Source organism: Astatotilapia calliptera, chromosome 13, assembly GCF_900246225.1.
Source record: "Astatotilapia calliptera chromosome 13, fAstCal1.2, whole genome shotgun sequence".
In the NCBI taxonomy this organism is placed as follows: domain Eukaryota; kingdom Metazoa; phylum Chordata; class Actinopteri; order Cichliformes; family Cichlidae; genus Astatotilapia; species Astatotilapia calliptera.
The window spans coordinates 13,409,367-13,428,190 of NC_039314.1; the positions used below are offsets into that span (position 1 = coordinate 13,409,367).

Consider the following 18,824-nt stretch of genomic DNA (forward strand, 5'->3'; position numbering starts at 1 on the left):
TTAAAATTCAACTCTTTTATTTGCAGGAGTTGAAGGTTGACAGTTTCCATTTTCTGATGTATATATTTGGTCTGTTAGTGAGGCAAGTGACCTTCCCAAAAGACACCATAAAAGGTTAACTCGTTGCTGACAGTGTTTGGCCAATCAGAAGAATGCATTGTACCAGTAGTGCTGAATGGCTCTTTTTTCCCCACGTGTACCTGCACTAATATCAGATTTACTCAGAGGCAAAATCCTGCTTAGTCTCTTCTATTGGTTTTATTTCTAAGGACAATGAAGGAGGAGCAAAAAAATAAAAAAAGAATAAAAAGTTGAATTGTGGCCAAGAGTCAGGACAGCGTCACATTCCCCAAAGTGCATTTTGGGAGCTGATGCTAGGGGTTACTGCCTGGAGTGCCCTACCATGAAAAAAAAAATCAGGCAAAAAGGACATTTTGGGAATTTGAGCCTTACAAAAAGTTATCCTGGCAAAAGCAAATGTCTGTTTCCCAACTCTCTGAAAGCATAAGTACAGTGCAATCTACAGTAAAATGTACAGATCTGTCACTAACTTTACTAATCCATGAACTATACTGCACAGAAAACAAAATGCATATAAATAGTGCTTCTGGATTAAATGTACATTACATACAATGCATCCTAGCTTGAAATAAACAAATAAATAAATAAATACAGAAAACAATACAGAAAAAAATATATACTTTTTTGCATTTCTTTCAAAATGATGTGTGCCAAGATACTGTTTCTTCACAAACATGTTTGAATGAGTGCATGTGTGAGGTAGAACTCAGAAAGATGCACCACAGAAGAGAGGAGCATCGGCAATGGAAGAGAACTAAAAATCATGGAATTGAGTAAGGGCACTTAAATTAAATATCTTAAATATCAGACAGCTGTAGATAATATCAGACAGTAGGATAAAGTGACTAATTTAGACTTGGTGTCTGGTGATGTCCCCAAAACAGCACTCAATCTAGCCAGTAGGGTTGTTACAGCGCTCACAGTAATCATCGACTCATTCTACATTTCTACTCGCTCTCTTTTCATCCAGCTCTTGCTCATCCAACAGACCGTCAACTACAAATTACATCTAAGTAAAAGAACTAGTCAGAATACAATCAGTTTACAGTATGCTATAGTAACAAAAAAAAGGTCAGTGTCAGGGCATTGACCGTTAGACTGTTTGCTATAAATATGCTAACTTGGATGCAGCAAGGGGCACTTTCTACAAGATGAGGAACAATATCAAAATAAAATCATCGGTTTGCATCAAGATCCAAGATCAAGTGTGCTATAGTTTACTGTTAGACAGAATTAGTGTTCATTCAAATGCCCCACCCAACCCACCCCCCACCCAAAAAGAAAAAACTATACAAAAATATACTCAACATAATGGTAGTGCTAACGGTATGGCATCTGAATTTTTAGTACTAGCTAAAAAAAGAAGAAAAAAAAATCAGATCCGTCTCTTTCATAACATACATCACAGTTTCACATCAAAACTCTCTGCAGCAAAAATACAGTAATAATGATACAATTGCAAACCACAGTCATTTACAGCTTTATATGGGGGGACAATCTGTACATTAAAAAGCACGGCTCTACAAACTAACATGACAAGTTTCATTGGCCTAAACCCTCTCCCATCACACACGCTGATGAGAAAGGACATTTCCGCGTTGTTCGCGTGTATGTGCACCGCGTGTCTAACGTTATCTGCAGCAGGCCAGCGCGCCCAAAGAGGTGTGACCGTCTAAGCTGCTGTCTGTTTCCGAGGTCATGGTGGGGTCACTGCTTGGGTCAGTGGGCTCTGTGGACATGGACGAGATGTCGTTGGCCGAAGAGGAAGAGGAAGATGTGGGCTGAGGAGGGCTGTCAATCACTGCTGCACCTGTGCTGCGAAAAACACACATCAACGCCTACGTTTCGTCAAAAATACACAGGTTAGTGATATTTTCTGGTCTTTTACAAGAAAATAAGCTACTTTCTGCTACAAATGATTTATATTAGGATGGGACTGGGCAAGCAGGATGTGCATCATTTACTTTGGCTCGGGAGGTTAAGTGGGTCAATCCCACTCTCTTCAGCTCGTACTGTATAGCCCTCTAAGAGGTCAGTAAGACTAGAAAGCCAAGATATATCAGTGCAGTCCATCCTGATGTCTCACTGGTTTTACTAATAAACCATTTGTGCATTACTCAGTCATGCACAGAGAGTGGGTGTCTGAATCTTATGAAACTACAACTTGTCTTGTTATCTGATAAACAAACATTATGTGAAAAAAAAATATTGCAGATGAATCCTTTCCACCTTCTTATCTCCCTAAGTTCTCAAGATCACTCACCTAAAGGAGACGGCTGGCCTCTTATAACTCCGTTCCTTTTCCATTCCTCCCATTCACTCACTTCCTTATAAATCAGCTCTGCAAAAAAAAGGAAATTTGTTTTCATTCAATCTGGTGGGAGGGAAAGAGGAATCATCATATGCTTTCCCGTATAGCTAGAGTGTACTGCATACTGTACGGTCCAAATAGCAACATGTTACTAATTTGGACTGGCTGTGCTGGTGTGACCCTTCTAAAAATGATTGAGGGGTCATTATCACCTGGCAGGGATAAGGATGAGCTCATCCTGCTGCATAACTGAAAGTGATATTTACTCACAATCTTAAGTCCTCTCATGCCCAATAGAGTCAGGTTTTCCACAGTGGAAAACACTAACTGAGAGGCTTTAAAAAGGTGTCTAAAGTCACTAAATACACCATCTGGCAGCCATGGCAAAGATGCAGAGCTTCACCTGATGTTTCTTTGCATTTATACAGTCAATCCTGCTCTACTGGATCTCTTTGGATATGTTTTTTTGTGCTTTATTTTAATAGAAATTGATTAGGTCGCTTCATCACCATTCATAACATCCTTATCACAAACTCTGACCACCTGGTAATTTGCCACAGCGTGCACATCATACTAAGTATCACTTTCAAACATCATAGCTTTCTGGTTCACTTCTGTGTGGCTTCTGTCTGGCAGGTAAATAATAAATTAAGAGTCAAACATTTACAGTCACAGGAAGCTGTCTAACCTTTCCACTCTTCCACAGTGTGCTCCCGTTCATCCAGTTGTTTGTCCGGGATCTTTGGTGGGGGCTGAGAACGAAAAAATGGTTTAAATGGCACATTGGTGGTACAAGAGTGATGCCAAGTTTCCACTGAAAGTGATTAAAATCTCATGTAACACATTCAAGAATCACGCAGTATCGGCGATCCACTTACCGCTTCCACTTCAGCTGGATCATACCAAACGTTAATATAGGGGTGCTGCAGGGCCTCGTCTACCGAAATACGCTTGGAGGCATCAATTACTAACATCTTGGATAAGAGATCTCTAGCTTGGCTTGCTGTGGGGGTTAACAAAAAAAATGATGGCAATTAAGATCCCGTGCTATTGATCACAAGGATGTCATTTGATGAATCAGTTATTGGTTGTTTAAGTCATGACAAGAAACACCACCTTTCAGTTTGTTGTGATCAGAGTCGGCAGGGAAGAGAACATCTGGGAAGAGTTTCTCAAAGCTGTATCCAGCATAGCGGGGCCTGTTTTCTACGTACGTTCTTACTGAATGGTTCAGCTTCATTAGAAAGTCCTGAGATGGAGTACCTAGCTGCTCAATTACCTTGTTCCACTGGTCGATGTCTGAAGCGTAAATGTTAAGGGAAAAGGCCACATACATACGCTCCAAAAGACCATAAGGGCAACATGACATTTAGCTTTCTTTGAGGTGCAAACACTAACAGCTCTACTCACATATCTGCACACAGGATCTATGGTGGCATGGCTATTCACTTCTTTTCTATTCAGCCAATAAATAACTATAGTGTGTACTCTCTCGCCGGCTACCACCATTTATTATCTAGATTTGCCTGCATTTTATCTCGATATGTGGAAGCAGCAAAGGAATGACAGAGGTAATGTTGGTGGAATGGCGGAGTGAAAAACTCTCGGGATGGTGGTGGATCTCTTCACACTAGATGAAGTGATGACACAGTGATAAATCAATGATGGGGAAGGATACGATCAGTGCCAGGGAACAACACACTTCCCCTGATCATCTCAGCCACAATGCATCCCACTGACCATACATCCACTGAAGGTGGACATTTAGATGGCAGGGAGGTGGACATGCAAACAAAAACGGTGAAGAGAAGGGAAAAAAAGGACACAAATGAACAAAAATAAAACAAAGTGAGAAGAATGTAAAACGGAACAGAAGAGGTGCGGCGATTAGAACAGAAGCGAAGCCGCGACAGCCGGATGTGGGTGAGCTCGAGTGGGAGAAAGCATTGTTGAACAGACAGTTAATGACGTGATGATGAAACAGAGAAAAATCTGACAGAAACTTTATAAAAGACTGTTAAAAAAAACGGCGAGGAAGAATTTAAAAGACACAAGGATACAGTCCCTTCCTGGGAAAAGGATTTTATGCCGAACCATTTCCGCTAGTATGCAGCCCACTGACCATATGTCCACTGAACAAAGCCAATAAGAGGTAAGGAGAATGCACAGCAACAGGTTAGTTATATATAAAAGGTGAGTTAGCAAGCAATTTCCCTTTGTGTAAAGAAGCATGCAGCTTAAAGCAAGCAAGATTTATCTCTAAAGCCTCATACTATGGTGCAACGGAAGTTCATTTTTTTACACTGAAAATCTAAAAAGGCAGACGGTGTAGACTAATAAGATACAGCACAAAGGAAATCACCCACCATTGGCTTGGTAGCCCATGCCCAGGATAACCTCAGGTGCTCTGTAGTACCGTGTAACTACATACGGTGTCATCAGGAGGCCCGTCGCAGCTGTCCGAGCCAAGCCGAAGTCTAAAATCTTTAGTGTGCAGTCTGACTTGACGACAATATTACTGGGCTTGAGGTCCTACAGAGGAGCAAACAAGCAAAAAGGCTTAGAACCTCCTTCTCCGTTTCAACAAAAGGCAGACGTGTTTACTGAGATGCTTTCCTCACTTTCACATAAATCTCATGGCAACAGGCTGATGTTTCATGCTAAGGAGAAAATAATGCTTCTTTCTTGAACAATGTTTGATCAATACTCGTGTCAGTAAGCGGCAATTGTCAGGTATCGGTGCCACAAGCACACTTGGCTGCATGTTTCTTGCAGCACTGATGCGTTGCTCTTGTAAATCACAGCGCACCCATTCATTTCACACCTGCTTCTCACTGATCCATATGAGAAAATGATTCAGCTTCCATCGTCAGAGGAGGTGAGAAGTCTGTATCAGCTTACAAGAACGGATAGAAAATCAGGATTTTGTTCAAAGATGTTTTATTAGGAATGTTTGCTCTGTCATTTAGTAGCTATAACAACATATGCTTTATAATAACAATATAATTATGAAGTAATCCGATTTCTGTTGGGGTTTAGTCATTAAAACTGTATTGAAAGACTGCATTCACCACTTAAAGGCGTGCCGGATGACCGTTTGCCCTAACACCTCAGCGTCAAGTATCACAGCAGGTTTAACAGGTCAGAACACTCCCTGGCATTAGTGTGTGTGTTCATGGCCAGCTGATGCTTACCCTGTGAATGATGCCGGCAGCATGGAGGTGTTTTATTCCGCACAACATCTGATAGAGCAGATAGGAGAGCCTCTCGTGGTCTAGCTCCATCTGTATGACCTGGCACAGGTTGGCATCCATCAGCTCCATCACCAAGTATCTGACGGAGCGGAAACCATTTACAGTTTAAGCTAAAGAGGCATTTCAAGAAAACACGTGACAGGATTTATTATATTTAGATTGTACACTGCCTGTGTAACTTGATACTTACACATCTTGGAATTCTTCGAATGATTTTTGTGGTGTAAATACATTTAACAGACCAATGATCTGCGGGTATAAAGTTGCATTAATCAAAATCGTGGCATTTCAAAATAAAATACAACTTGGGTCGCACGCACACTCAAACACACTGAAACCATTACAATGTCTCCTACTGGTGAAAAGTATCTGAGTACTTAGCCCACTTACATTTTTGTGATTGACACATTTCATTAGGACTAGCTCTCTGTACGCCCTCTTGGCGTGGGTCTGATTTTGAAACGGCCGGCTCAGCTTCTTGATGGCAACATTTCTTTCAAGGATTTGGTCGTAAGCAGAGCTGAAGAGCACATAAATCAGCATAAATGGGTGTAAGACATGATAAAAAAATAACGATACTCAAGTTCAACACCTTCGAGGTCTGAGCTTGTAACATAAAGTGGCACAATTTACAACTGATGTGGGCTTGAATTTTAGTTTTATCAGTAACAGAAGGTGTCATTAAATTAGATTGTCGTGGACTAATGGAAAGAGTGACCGCTATTTCTCCAAGCAGCTGTTGACTGAATAAGAATGAGGCTGAACCACTCACCAGACGATACCCTGTGCTCCTGATCCAATGGGTCTTAAATTCTGGTATCGCTTCAGCACGGTGAATGTTGAGTCCCCCACATCGACGCTGTAGAACTCCTTTTCTCTCTTGTTTTTATTCATGGTGAAATCTTTGATTACTGCCTTCTGTGCATCCAAAAATGTCCTCTGTGGAGACGGAGACGCGTTTAAATATTTTGCAGAGCCAGAACTACACAATAGATATCCCACTTGTCCTTCCCTGCTCCAGAGAAAGCAGATTAGGAGTAAAGGAGAAAAGAGAGTGCTGAATTTCACACTAAAAGCATTGCGGGCAATTCCTCATCTCAGCAAACTCTGAAACGCACCAAGACGGCAGATTTGATATCGTCAGCCGTGGTGGCAGAACAGCAGGCCGCGGGGAGGTCTACTTCATCATATGAAGCAACTCAGAGAGTGACTCTATCACATGGAAAATCAAGCCCGGTGATAATTCCGCTGAGTTTGGACCCCAGCCCAGGAATCCAGCTCAGTTCTACAAGCAGATCCTCCACGGGCACATGTTAACTGGGTCAGTTTCCACCATGAGACTGCGAGCCCAGATAATACACAACACATGGATGCCGACTGGTGCGCACGATGTTCATCAAACTGAAACGCCTAAAACCTAAAAAAGGAGAAAAACTAAGCAGCTTCCTTTCACTTTCTTCAGTTCTTACATAAGTGACATAATCACCCTCCCCATTCTCATTCTTCCACTCTTCCGACAGACAGTCCATATGAGGGATATAATTGCCAGAATGAAGTGAGTCAGCTCTCCTTCTGTTCCTCCAACGTCACAAAGACGTCCATAACATCCACCTCCCTCACAATATGAAAATAGACATGCTGCTTCTTTTTATATTCCAGACCGGAAGACAATTGTGCTCATCCAAGTTATGACGGCTTAAACGGCACCGCTGTTGGTATGTAGCGATGGCCGTGATATGAATAGTTATTAGCTGCACATATGACGGATGATCTAAGCCATTATTTTTTGCAGTAATGGCTATCTGTGATGATAATTCGGGCCAGATTATTACAGTGAGGAAATTGCACTTGATATCTTCTTGTGCCCTATATTCATACTTGGTCACACACTGTGTTAATATCAATGTCCCTAATGTGAAATAACCGGTATTGATGCCTAGAACTGCACGTGGCAGCAGCAAATTCCCCTAAAATCAATTGCCTCACTGCTAGATTGCAGTTATGTGTCAGCTGCAGTATTTATAAGGGTTGCAGCAGCCACATTAGTAGTCTCATGCAGCACTCAAGAAGCTGGGAGTTTGGACGGATTTAAAGGCATGCAGAGTGCTGCGAATCATCGAGCAGCCCCAGGCTTTCTGCAAAAGCACAAATACAGCAGGTCATTCACAGAGTTCACTGCCTTCTAATGATTCACCATTTATTTTCTATAAAAAGAAAAAGTTGCTTCACTCTATCGATTTAACAAATAGCTTCCAAAGTCCATACTTCATTCAGTCAGCTCCTAGCGATACATATAAACATGAACACAAGAAAACCAGCATTTGCAATTTACCACAGCAGAATACAATCTCCCATTGTCCCAGCTTACATGCATCACTCATCAACAGACACAAGGGATATGTCAGCCATGTACATGTTTATTAGAGTTTGCCTCGTGGACACTTTTTGTCATATAGCAACCTTAAAATATGCTCAATCAAAAGTTTAGACAACCTGCTTTCCAGCGCATACGCGCAGAGAATGTACGGAAAAAGACTACAAGAAGAAAATGACCGCGCTGCGCCTCAGCGATACACATTAATAACAGAGACCGAGTGAAGGACCGCTATTATTCATCTTCAACCCATGTCAGAGTGTTAACCTTGGACACACGACCCCTCTGCCTTGTCCAGTCGATGGCAGAGATAGCTGACGGTGATAATAACGGCCACATCGCGATATGACAGCCAGGCCCTGATTTTGACACAGTCGGTGATGACACCGGTCGGCTTCTCCCTGAATCTGTGAGCGAACCGTACACGGACTATCAGACTTTGACGACATTTAAAACAAACAAGAGGGATTCTGTTAATCAGTGAGGCTACAATGTAACACAACAGCCGCTCGGTGAAGCGGCGTGAACGTAGCCACTTGTGACCCTCCCCCCACGACCAAACAATAAGCACGTCTGAGGAGCGGAGGTGCGAATCCTCCTCTTACCTCTGTCATCAAATCATCAAACTATCGATCCCCCGGCTGCTCGTTCAGCGGTGAAACGTTCCGGGGCTGCGGGCTATTTGTTTATGCCGCCGCTGAATGATCATTTATTCGGCTGCGCGGCTTAAAAATACATGACCTCACCAAATTTATTGCCTACGTTTCCATCTGACTGCCACTGACAGGCCGGGACGCGCAGTGCGCACGGGGCATGCGTCCCACCAACAAGACGTCACTCGTGCACAGAGACACACCCACCTCCTCCTCCTACATCCATCCTCGCTTCCGCTTATGTATCCAGCTATTTAAAAATAGTTTTGGCCAACTTCCGTTTGAAAAATATATTTATTCTGCATGCTTTATACTCGTTATGAACACAGTGGCAGTGCCGAAAATTAATAAATATTCTATTGTTAAGGGAAATTAATCAGAGCCCTAAAAATAATGATCATACTTCCAGTCAACAAAGCTCAGCAATGCAGAAATGTGATTTCCAGCTTTCAGTTTGTAATGAAAAGTGAATAATCAAAGTGAATGTCATACAATTTACCCACACAGCCATAAAGACAGTGGAAGTTCCAGGCTGTGTGGATCACTGAACACACAGGTCAGACAGAATAGTGTCCAAAACAAAACACCTTGGAAACAGATCCCAACCTCTTCCTAAAACTGACCTTGTTGCAAATCCTTCACAGGGGTATGACGTGAAGGTATGAAGTGAAGCTCTGGAACAGCTTCAAGCAAAGGGAATTCATAGTTTTTTTATACTGTTTTCCCTCCTTTGTCAAGTCTGTTAGGTTATTCGGATATTTTTAATAGTCTAGAACTGAAGATATTTCCTTTAATCAATCTATCTATCTATCTATCTATCTATCTATCTATCTATCTATCTATCTATCTATCTATCTATCTATCTATCTATCTATCTATCTATCTATCTATCTATCTAGCTATCTAGCTATCTAGCTATCTATCTATCCATTTTTCAACGTAGTAAATGATGGGTTTCTTACATCAATGATGCTAGTTTAAATTTCTATTTTACCTTAGTTAAACTGTCAGTATTTATCATATATATGCTATATTACAGTGGTTTCAATAAAATTATTTCAAAGTTGGACTCGTATTTTCCCGGAATAGTCACTGATGTAGCGGAACAGAAGATATGATATTGAATCGAAGTCAATATTTATTATCCCCTGTAAGCTGTTGGGTAATTTGTAAAGGATGAATGCTCTGCAGAAATCCACAGCATATTATGAAAAAGGGTACCATCTACAGTCCATCCATCAGTTCCTTCCTTCACCCACACCGGCGTACACTACACCAGCGTACGCTGCACGGAGCCTGCGAAGGCATGTGACTGAGTAAGGACATGAGATAAAATTATGTTAACTTAGCGCTGAGTAGTTTAAATTCTCCCAGCGCCCACCTCACAACCCTGGACGGTCGTTATTCATCTTTGTCCCTGCGTAGGTACAGACCCTGCAGAGACAAGCTGCGCGCAAAAAAAAAACCCCGACCTGGACAGCGATGGATAAACGTCCCAGTACAGACTCCCGCAGCAAGACGAGGCTACTACGGTTTCTTACCCCCTGTTCGAAGAGAGCCCGCAGTGTTATGATCATTGTTGAGGAGCAGCCCCACAGCAGCGAGCTCCTGCCCACTGGCGTGGCCGAGATCGTCCGTTCTACCCGGGCTTCTCTGTAGCGCACCAACACCGGGGATCCACCGCACCTTTGGGCGTCAGACGGATTAGTTAAATCGGTGTAGCTGATCTCACCCCACCGGCTATTGGTGGCTCTGACCCGTCGTTGTCAAACCGCGGGGCTAATCCAATCAAGTGTTTAAAGACGAGACGCCAAGAATAGCGCCAATTACAGTAAAAAGTTTCAGATCTTCAGCGTGGTGAGTGTGGTAATAGTGCAAATGAATGGGGCACCATGTATAGTTAATGTCATTGATGAATTGCCTGCCAGAACCGAGCAGCCTTCACAGCGAGGACATCAAAACAACAATGCGATGATCACGAGGATTACTTTGAATCCCTGGGAGTATTGAAGATAATACTAAGGATCAGACCGCTGACACAGGTTACATATGGTACCAGGTAACGCTCTTTATCAATTCATTTTACACTGCTGTTTGCCACATGTGTGATACTGGTGTCTTCATATTTTAATTACATTTTATTGATTGCAGATTTGAGAAGATATCTAATCTGCTTTAGGCACAAACCCCAGAGATACAGCCACAAGACTGTAAAGAGAACGAACTATAAAATGTGTAGCTGTGATGTTGAGGCCTGTAAGGACAAAAATGGTCTGGGTGAAAATGGTTGTATGTTATAGACTGCTTATGCTGTAATCACAACAAACAATCACTCACCATGATAGCTTTACGCCCACTGTATCATACTTTCGATTCACATTACTGGAAGGTAGGGTTTATTCTCACCTTGTAGCCAGAAAGAAGGTTGCATGAGACCTAGATCCTTGAAGAAGCGTGATGTCCTAAATTCCCCAGAATATATCGCAGCATTTGGATGTGAATCTACATCAAGTGTCTGTCTGCTTCATGATTAAGTAAGAATGTTTTACTAACAGTGTAGGAAGGCTAGTCATCTAGTGGTTCATTAAATCATAGTATGTTCCGTATCTTAGTCCAAACATAATGTATGAAGGACAAAACACTGTGTTTGCACGCTCCAATTATAATGAGTTTAAATGAATGTCTATATGTTCTACAATTATAATGTAATTATCATTGTCTGCACGGGAATATAGATGTTCTAATAGAAACTGAAAGTTTGATGTTGATGGTGAGTTCACATACTTGACCTAGACCATCAGCAGATCCATGTTGTTGTATGTACAGCATGATTCCCTTACAGTTTCCTCACAAATTTAGTAACACATAAAACTATTGTTGCTATAACTACCATCCAATAACCAGGTTTTTCTTCAGGCTCCAGTAGCAGTGTGCCTCTTTACAAAAGTTACTCTAATAGCTCTACAGAAGCACAGTTGCTGAACTTTTACTGAAGACTAGATCGGTGGGGGTACAGACAAATTTCATACTTTTAAGGTTCATTCAAAGCACCCTTCTGTAATCTGCAGCAGGATGATTCTATGATCTCATCGATGTAATTTTACAGTTGTATCATTTTAGATTTTAAACCTCATAGCCTTACAATTTGATTAGAGTATTTGTTTTTTGCTACCGAATTTAATCTTGTAAGCCAAGGATAAGTTCAGTTTAAGAGGGAGATTTAATCAGGTCTAAAGTAATTAGGTTGGTTTGTATCTGTAGAAACAAGCCTATTATATTACTGCTTTGAAAGATTTAGACTAACTTAGAGTCACAATAAAACCAATCGATCTGGTAGAATAAGAGGCCGGGTGATCAGGTTATACTGGACTTAATCATTCACCAATAACAACCAGATTCTGCCATTGGCCACTGAGAAAACTCAGTTTAACCTTTAGCTTTGGGAAAATCAACATGTCTGTTTTACTCACAGTGTTATTCCTCATGTTTTCATAGAAAGCAAGTAAGACTGTTTATCCATTTGAGACCACCCATAAGCGTCATTACTTGTTTTTATCACAGTCGTCCCAAACAATGGCAAGTTTAGGTCCAGTCCAACTGGATGTTCATCTATATAAAATAGTAAACTGCTCAGCAACCACCATAATGCTCAAAGTAAGAAAAATACATCTATATGCAGCACTCAAAGTGCTGTATATAGATGTGGTAACTGCATAGTATGTAACAAACTAACTTGGGATAATGACACACTTGCTTTGGTGCAAGAATGAAAGCTTCCTCAGGACTGCCCCCAGGTCAGAGAAAAGCCAATTAGTAGATGGGAGTGGCAGAGAAAGTGACAGGCAGTAAGATCAAAGCACTAAAGTAGTCTGAATCAGTGAAAAGGATTTTTGTGTTTATGAAATGTCCCAGAATCTCTTACAGCTCTCCCTCTAAAGTCAAAAATATTGAGGGAAATATATAATAATTCTGGCATAAAGAATAACAACTAAGTGTCATGTGTGCATGTCTTACTTTCACATACAGCCTCTTGTACATACCTGATTTGCATGTAAAGCGAGGAAAATTAACCCTCTCTTTAGAATATTACTATCAAAAATGCCTCTAATGAGTCGCAATTTGCATATGTAACGGTGTGTATTATGCATATGTTCTCCGTGTGCATTCCCCCTCAGGTGCATACGTGGAGTGTGTGCAGAATGAGCAGCACGTTTGTTACATTAGCTGAAGTACTGGAGGCACGAGGGGGACCTCTGCTGGAGGAGGAGGTCTGGTCCTTGCTGCTGGGCACTGCAGAGTCTTTAGTGGATGTCTCTTATAAGGGTAAAGCATTTAGGACCCTCCCCACCTCACTCCCTGTTATTTTAGCCTCACATACATCATGCCTTATAACGCCACGACCATACTATCATGTTGCGCCAGTGGAAAATCTATGAAACTATTTAAACATATCGTGCATTCTTGCTTCCCTCAGTGGGACTTTAGTGTAAGACTACAATAAAGCCGATAGTACATAAATGTTTCCTTTTTTTCAGGTCAAAACAATATGTGCAGTATCATAAGCCCCACCTCCTTGCTGCTGTCAGCCACTGGTACCTTAGCATTTAAGAACTGTGGCCTATCAGATGAGGTTTCCACATTCGCCGCTCCGGAGATGCTGCAGGGCCGTGCCAGCTCAACCAAACCTGCCACAGAGAGGGTCAGTGCGCGTGTTTTCGTACCCGTATCTCACGTGAAAGTGGAAGGCAGATTTCTCAAATAGTGCAGAGTACTAGAGCCTGTAGCTTTACAGCTTATTAGCAACTTTAAACTCTGCAGTGACTTCGCGACGTTAAGAATCAATCCAGACATAAACTGATGTGTCTCTTTCATTGAGTGGAAAATCTTAGGATGTCTGGAGCTGAAGGTCGAATAAGGTGTAAGTGCGCCATCTAGTGGCTGAAGAAAGAGAATCACGACCTGAAATCTGCACTTGTGAGCCTTACTTGTGTACATTGTCCAAAAAAGTAACTATTAAAAACAAATTATAATGTGAAAATGATCATACATTTATATATATAACAATATTTCGTATTTGAAAAACCACTATATAGAATTCATGTTCAAGAAATATGCCTTAAAACTCCAAAAAAGAAAGCACAATGTGTTGTTGCCTGCTCCCTTTTGCTTCAGTAATCTGCATTTCTATTTTATACATCCAGTATATGGCATACCCCCGATTTAATCAATCATGCTTGAAATAGATTTATTTTTATTGTTTTAAAGATTCTCTGTGCAAACCAGCTCACGTTGATCTACTGTATCTATCTTGTTCTTACTCTTACTTGCTTCTTACTGGAAAAACTTCACTCTCATTCATATATAAGTATCGTCACTATTATAACACATTATGAAGGAATGCAAAAGTAAACCTGGTTTTATCTGTTGCATAGATGCTGGTGTATTCACTGGGTATGACTCTCTACTGGTCAGTTGATTTTCACCTACCTCAAAATCAGGTAGTAGCCCCTTATATAAAATCATCAGTTATTTTCTCATTAACCATCACAACTCAGCTGTTGTAATTATTATTTAAATTCTCACTTTCAGCCGGTTCAGTTGAGTGACCATCTAAACAGCCTCCTCCTCAGCATGTGTGAGGACCTGTCTCACCGCCGGGTAAACCTCAACTCCATCCTGGAAGCCTGCGAATCCCAGCTCAAAGCCTCCATCCTGCTGCCCCCCGCCAAAGTCATCAGGCAGCTGGTGGAGGAGGTTTTTCATGAATCAGTGAGTCGGAAAAAAAAAGACTTTCTACACTAAGGTCATGTCTGATGATATTTTATGTTCTCATCAGCCTATTCTGTGTGTGAAATTAATGCCATACTGTGCACTAATGAAAAAAAAATGAAAGTGTCTGTGAATAGCAGGGGTTCTTTTTCCTCCAGATGGACCAGACATCTCTGCCAGACAGCAATGTCCCTCTGAGCGGCAGAAGTCTGATGATCAGAGAAAGACTTCATGGTGAGCGTGATACAGTTGAGATAAATGTTTGATTTAAACTAGGTCCATACAACACACACATAAAAAGCTGAGTCATTTCATTTAATTTCTAAATAATCCTAATGCGTCCTAAATAAATTTGACCTTTAAGAGGTGTCATCTACATATTTCCTGGACGTAGCTGCAGTCACTGTTGGTTTGACTCAAGACTGAACACCGGACAACAGGATTAAAATCTTAACCTAAAGCAAGCCCAGGATTAGGATCCTGCGAGAGCCAGTAATCAGATACTGAGCGAGATGCTCCAAGCTAAAACCTCCTGCAGGTCTGTCCAAACATCTTAGTGTCTCAGGGCAGCAGAGACAAAGAACCAGATTAAACATTGCTGTCATCTTTTATTTCTTACCTGGATGACAGGAAAGAGAGGGCCATTTTCAGACTTCAGCGAAGGAAGTGCTGAAGGTAGAAGATATTCAACGGACTCTGACTCAAAGTCAGGTATGCGTTTCGTTTGGCTGAAACCAAATCCTGAACAGAAGTCACAGGATGTCTTTCAAAGAAGTTTGTTTCATGTCAAAATGCATCACTTTAGTGTCTGGATGTAATCCTTGAATTATGCATGCTTTTATGTTTTGTATCTATTTTTGTTTAATGCATTTTACAGTCAGAACATATATATGTGTACTATTTAAAAAACAACAACATTTTTAATATGTTTTATAGGGAGTTTACCTCAAAGACCATGGAGACAAAGACCGAGAAGCTCTCCCACATCGTTGTACCAATCTTCTTTAGAAAGGCATGTATATATGCATGCATATATACACACCATCACTGGACCTTCTACCAAGAGTGTAGAAGGATGCTATCTGTGCATTCATGTCAGCACAGATAAATCTTTCCGCTCCTCATTTCCCCCGTCCTTATTGTCTGTACTGACTTTGAGGGGATCTGACATTTTCTCGTTGTTTGACTTTTCCAACTCGCCTGCACAACTATTACACAATCTGTCCTTCCCCACCCACCTCTCTCCCTTCAGAATCCCTCGTGGGGTTCGTCACAGGGACAGCAATTGCAGTTGGCTCGGTAGGAGTCCCCATCACGACATCTCTCCGAAGACATCAGGCAGATCTCACAGTCCTTCCATCACATTCAGCGACTCCTCGCTTAGTCTGAGCCAGAGAAAATCTAAGGTAAGCTCAGAAACGAACTTGAATGTATCAGTGACATAAGTCAAGTGAAATGTTTTTGCAGGGCACGGAGTAAACGTGCATGCTGTGGATCTGTGTGCATGTAGCTGTATTAGAATGACAGTGAACTGTAGAGTAGTCAGTGCAGGTGAACTAAAATCTCTGTATACAGTTGATCATTTAGTGAGGAATGACAACCTGTCAGATGTATTCCAGCTAATAATATATACATATTATTTTTTTTTGTTTAATTAATTTTATTTTCCAGGCATTGGGTCCCGAGTTCGTCAGAATGCCAGATGAGCAACAAATTGTTCTTGAGCTTCCAGGATCTATTGTGGTAAATGAATAATCTCGGCTCACTTGCCCATAAGCAATTTCGGTTTACACTTCTGTTTGCTCCTATTCTTTTAGCTTTTCCTTTCTCGCATGCTGAACTGTGTCTATTTGCATAATTGCATGTATAGTATTTGTATATGTATGTACATGTACGTGTGTGTCTGTGTGTTTTGTGTGTACACGCCACAGTCCAGAAAGGGCCGTTCATGTTCGTCTCAGAGAGAAGTGACTGTTGTGATGCCTAATGGACAGTACGTGGTGGTTCGCTGTGATATTAAGTCCAGAGCAAGAGATGTGTTTGACATGGTGGTCGCGCACGCAAACTTGGTGGAACACTTTTACTTTGGTCTTGCCTTCCTAGATGGTAAGAGCCCATAATAAATAGGACCTGATCTATCTTGAGTGCACTGGTTGTGAGAAAGGATTGACAGTAAAAAAAATATTTGAATATGTAATTTATCTGAATACCTTTCCAGAAAAAACTGAAATGACTTTGAATCTGTCTTTCCGCAACTGGATGTTTTAGTCACTTCAGACAAATGTGGCTAAAGAAGCTTTTCTTTGGCATTCTGCAGATGATGAATATTTCTTTTTGGAACATGAAACAAAAATCTCCAAAGTTGCCCCTGACAGTTGGAAAAAAGGGCAGATATCATCCTTTTTGGTGTTTCTTCGAGTCAAATTTTTTGTTGATGATATCTCCTTCATTCTGTAAGTGCTGCAGTGGTTTCACGATTAACTCATATGCAGGAAGCTCATTTTCAGAAATGTATTTAGTTAAACCCACTGTTGCCTTTTTTCTTCTTTTTTTGTTCCTCCTTCCTAGGCACAAACTGACTCGTCACCAGTACTACTTACAGCTGCGTAAGGATATCTTGGAGGACAGGCTTTACTGTAATGAGGAGACAGGCTTATTCCTGGCTGCTCTTGCGCTGCAGGCTGAGTTTGGTGATTACATGTCAGAGGTACAGAGGACATAACAATCATGTTTGCAGCATGTCTTTAAGGAGCAGCATTATCTGTCAGTGTGTATCCTCATCCTTTTTGTGTCTCTTTTTTAGTTATATGGCAAGAACTATTACCAACCAGAGCACTATGTGTCCAAGAGGATGCTTGAGAAGCTTGCCCTGCCCAGCGTCAAGGAAGAGTTGCCAAGACTACATGCAAGTCATGCACAGATGCTGCCAGAAGAGGCAGAAATGGAGTACCTAAAGGTAACCACACTAATAATGCATTTATTCCCACACATGTACACAGACTCGTTTAAAAAGTAGCTTATATTGTCCTTTAGTTACTGTATGTATGCTATAGTCATAAGTCTCGGTGAACTTTTTTATTACTACTACTATTTTTTTTTTTAATTTGACAGTTTTACTGTCCTGCTTAGTTTATAAATACATGTATATATGAGAGTTAGGATCAAGAGCTAAACTCCCAGATTTTGAGTCCCACAAAATCTGAAAACCATGTGCACATCAGATTGCACAGCAGCTACCAGAGTATGGAGTTATGTTCCACCGTGTGGGGCGAGAGAAAAGGTCGGTGGTTGGAGAGTTGGTCTTGGGAGTCTGTGCCAAAGGAATCATCGTGTACGAGATGAAGAACCACGTCCGGACTGTTACCAGACGCTTCCTCTGGAGGGAAACTGACTCCATATCCACTGGGGTAAAAAAATATGGCCTTTCAGTCAGACTTTGCTAAGCTGTGTAAGACATTACTTTGCAGAGGTAGTATTGCTATGAAGCTCAGAGGAACTAAATAATGATTTATGTCTTTCAGCGGCGTAAACTGATTATAGAGTGTGGTGGCCCCAGTGGGAAAAAGCATGGTTTTGTAACGGAAAGCTCAAAAATAGCACAATACCTCCTGAACCTTTGCTCGGCACAGCACAAGTTTCACAGCGAGATGACGTCACGACAGCTAAACCACACCTTAATCCCAGGTGGGAATATTTTGATTGTTTAAAATTTAAACTGCACAAAAAAAAAAAGAGAAATCAGACTAAGAGCTCTTCTCTGTCCAGCCTGATCCCAATTAAGACTTTAAAATGTGTTTGTTTTTTCTTCTCTCACTGGATAGGATAACTTGTCTTAGATTGATTGATTGTTTTCTCATTTCTTCTGGAGATGGGATTGGTAGGAAAAACTGATCATATTTATTCCTAAATGGAGAAAGAAATGAGTACTGTGAGCAAAAAATATTGTTTCAGGGTTTAGCAGTGCTAATATTAAAAAAAAGGTTTTAACCAAGTATAACAAAGAGCAAGCAGCACCTGATTCTACTTTGTTTCTCCAGATGAAAACATGGAAAAGTACATATCCGCCTACAGAGGTCGTAACCTGAACTTAAGGCGGATATCCTGCTCAGAGGGCATGTTGAACCATGTAGGATTGGCGCCCGGTCAACCAGACTCCCTGTCCAAGTCCTGTGACGACCTGACTGCCAAATTGGAGGCTCGGCTCCGCCAACAGAGAGAGATGAGGAGAGAGATGAGTAGAGAGCTGAACAAGGATCTGCCCGAAACGGGAGACCTCAGGGATGTAAAAGAGCGACAGTGTTGGAGGTAGCCCTTAATAATGAGTTTCATGTTATTATCACAAAAATATAGGTGGATTTAGCTAAATGTTACCGTGAACATAT

General features: G+C 41.3%; 2 protein-coding genes across 11 annotated transcripts in view; one reads left to right on the top strand and one right to left on the bottom strand.

The window, feature by feature from the left end:
* Nucleotides 1–10,422, bottom strand: mapk8a (mitogen-activated protein kinase 8a). 6 transcript variants are annotated; one of them, XM_026189058.1, is made up of 12 exons: nt 10,215–10,422; nt 6,419–6,585; nt 6,037–6,166; nt 5,837–5,895; nt 5,587–5,725; nt 4,759–4,924; nt 4,453–4,524; nt 3,509–3,691; nt 3,271–3,395; nt 3,081–3,144; nt 2,345–2,422; nt 1–1,891 (listed from the first exon to the last, which is right to left on the bottom strand). In XM_026189058.1, exons 1-12 carry the CDS (start codon nt 10,248–10,250, stop codon nt 1,713–1,715), a joined length of 1,398 nt encoding a protein of 465 aa, XP_026044843.1. In that variant the 5' UTR covers nt 10,251–10,422; the 3' UTR covers nt 1–1,712. The 6 variants fall into 6 exon arrangements, with proteins under 6 accessions (XP_026044843.1, XP_026044837.1, XP_026044839.1 ...); XM_026189052.1 differs by lacking the exon at nt 4,453–4,524 and adding an exon at nt 4,071–4,142 and having other exon boundaries at nt 10,215–10,319; XM_026189054.1 differs by lacking the exon at nt 10,215–10,422 and adding an exon at nt 8,626–8,848.
* ptpn20 (protein tyrosine phosphatase non-receptor type 20) overlaps nt 10,375–18,824 on the top strand; it is a 26,781-nt gene continuing 18,331 nt past the window's right edge. For 4 of the 5 annotated variants that reach the window (XM_026189038.1, XM_026189039.1, XM_026189040.1 and 1 more), the window contains exons 1-17: nt 10,375–10,732; nt 12,849–12,996; nt 13,209–13,372; nt 14,106–14,171; nt 14,263–14,442; nt 14,601–14,676; nt 15,073–15,153; nt 15,379–15,454; nt 15,695–15,848; nt 16,114–16,185; nt 16,374–16,548; nt 16,760–16,895; nt 17,011–17,149; nt 17,246–17,398; nt 17,664–17,849; nt 17,964–18,126; nt 18,480–18,747. In XM_026189038.1, coding sequence (XP_026044823.1) covers nt 12,873–12,996; nt 13,209–13,372; nt 14,106–14,171; nt 14,263–14,442; nt 14,601–14,676; nt 15,073–15,153; nt 15,379–15,454; nt 15,695–15,848; nt 16,114–16,185; nt 16,374–16,548; nt 16,760–16,895; nt 17,011–17,149; nt 17,246–17,398; nt 17,664–17,849; nt 17,964–18,126; nt 18,480–18,747 — 2,213 coding nt within the window. In that variant the 5' untranslated portion in view covers nt 10,375–10,732; nt 12,849–12,872. Of the gene's footprint in view, nt 10,733–12,848; nt 12,997–13,208; nt 13,373–14,105; nt 14,172–14,262; nt 14,443–14,600; nt 14,677–15,072; nt 15,154–15,378; nt 15,455–15,694; nt 15,849–16,113; nt 16,186–16,373; nt 16,549–16,759; nt 16,896–17,010; nt 17,150–17,245; nt 17,399–17,663; nt 17,850–17,963; nt 18,127–18,479; nt 18,748–18,824 lie in introns of those variants that run through there. The other variant, XM_026189042.1, reaches the window with a different exon arrangement.

Excerpts from the sequence above, each read along its gene's own strand:
- mapk8a (XM_026189058.1), bottom strand. The coding sequence starts at position 10,250 with ATGATCATAACACTGCGGGCTCTCTTCGAACAGGGG. Across the intron at positions 6,167-6,418 it reads GGAGCACAGGGTATCGTCTG|CTCTGCTTACGACCAAATCC; the intron begins GTGAGTGGTTCA and ends TGTGCTCTTCAG. Across the intron at positions 3,145-3,270 it reads ATCCAGCTGAAGTGGAAGCG|CCCCCACCAAAGATCCCGGA; the intron begins GTAAGTGGATCG and ends TTTCGTTCTCAG.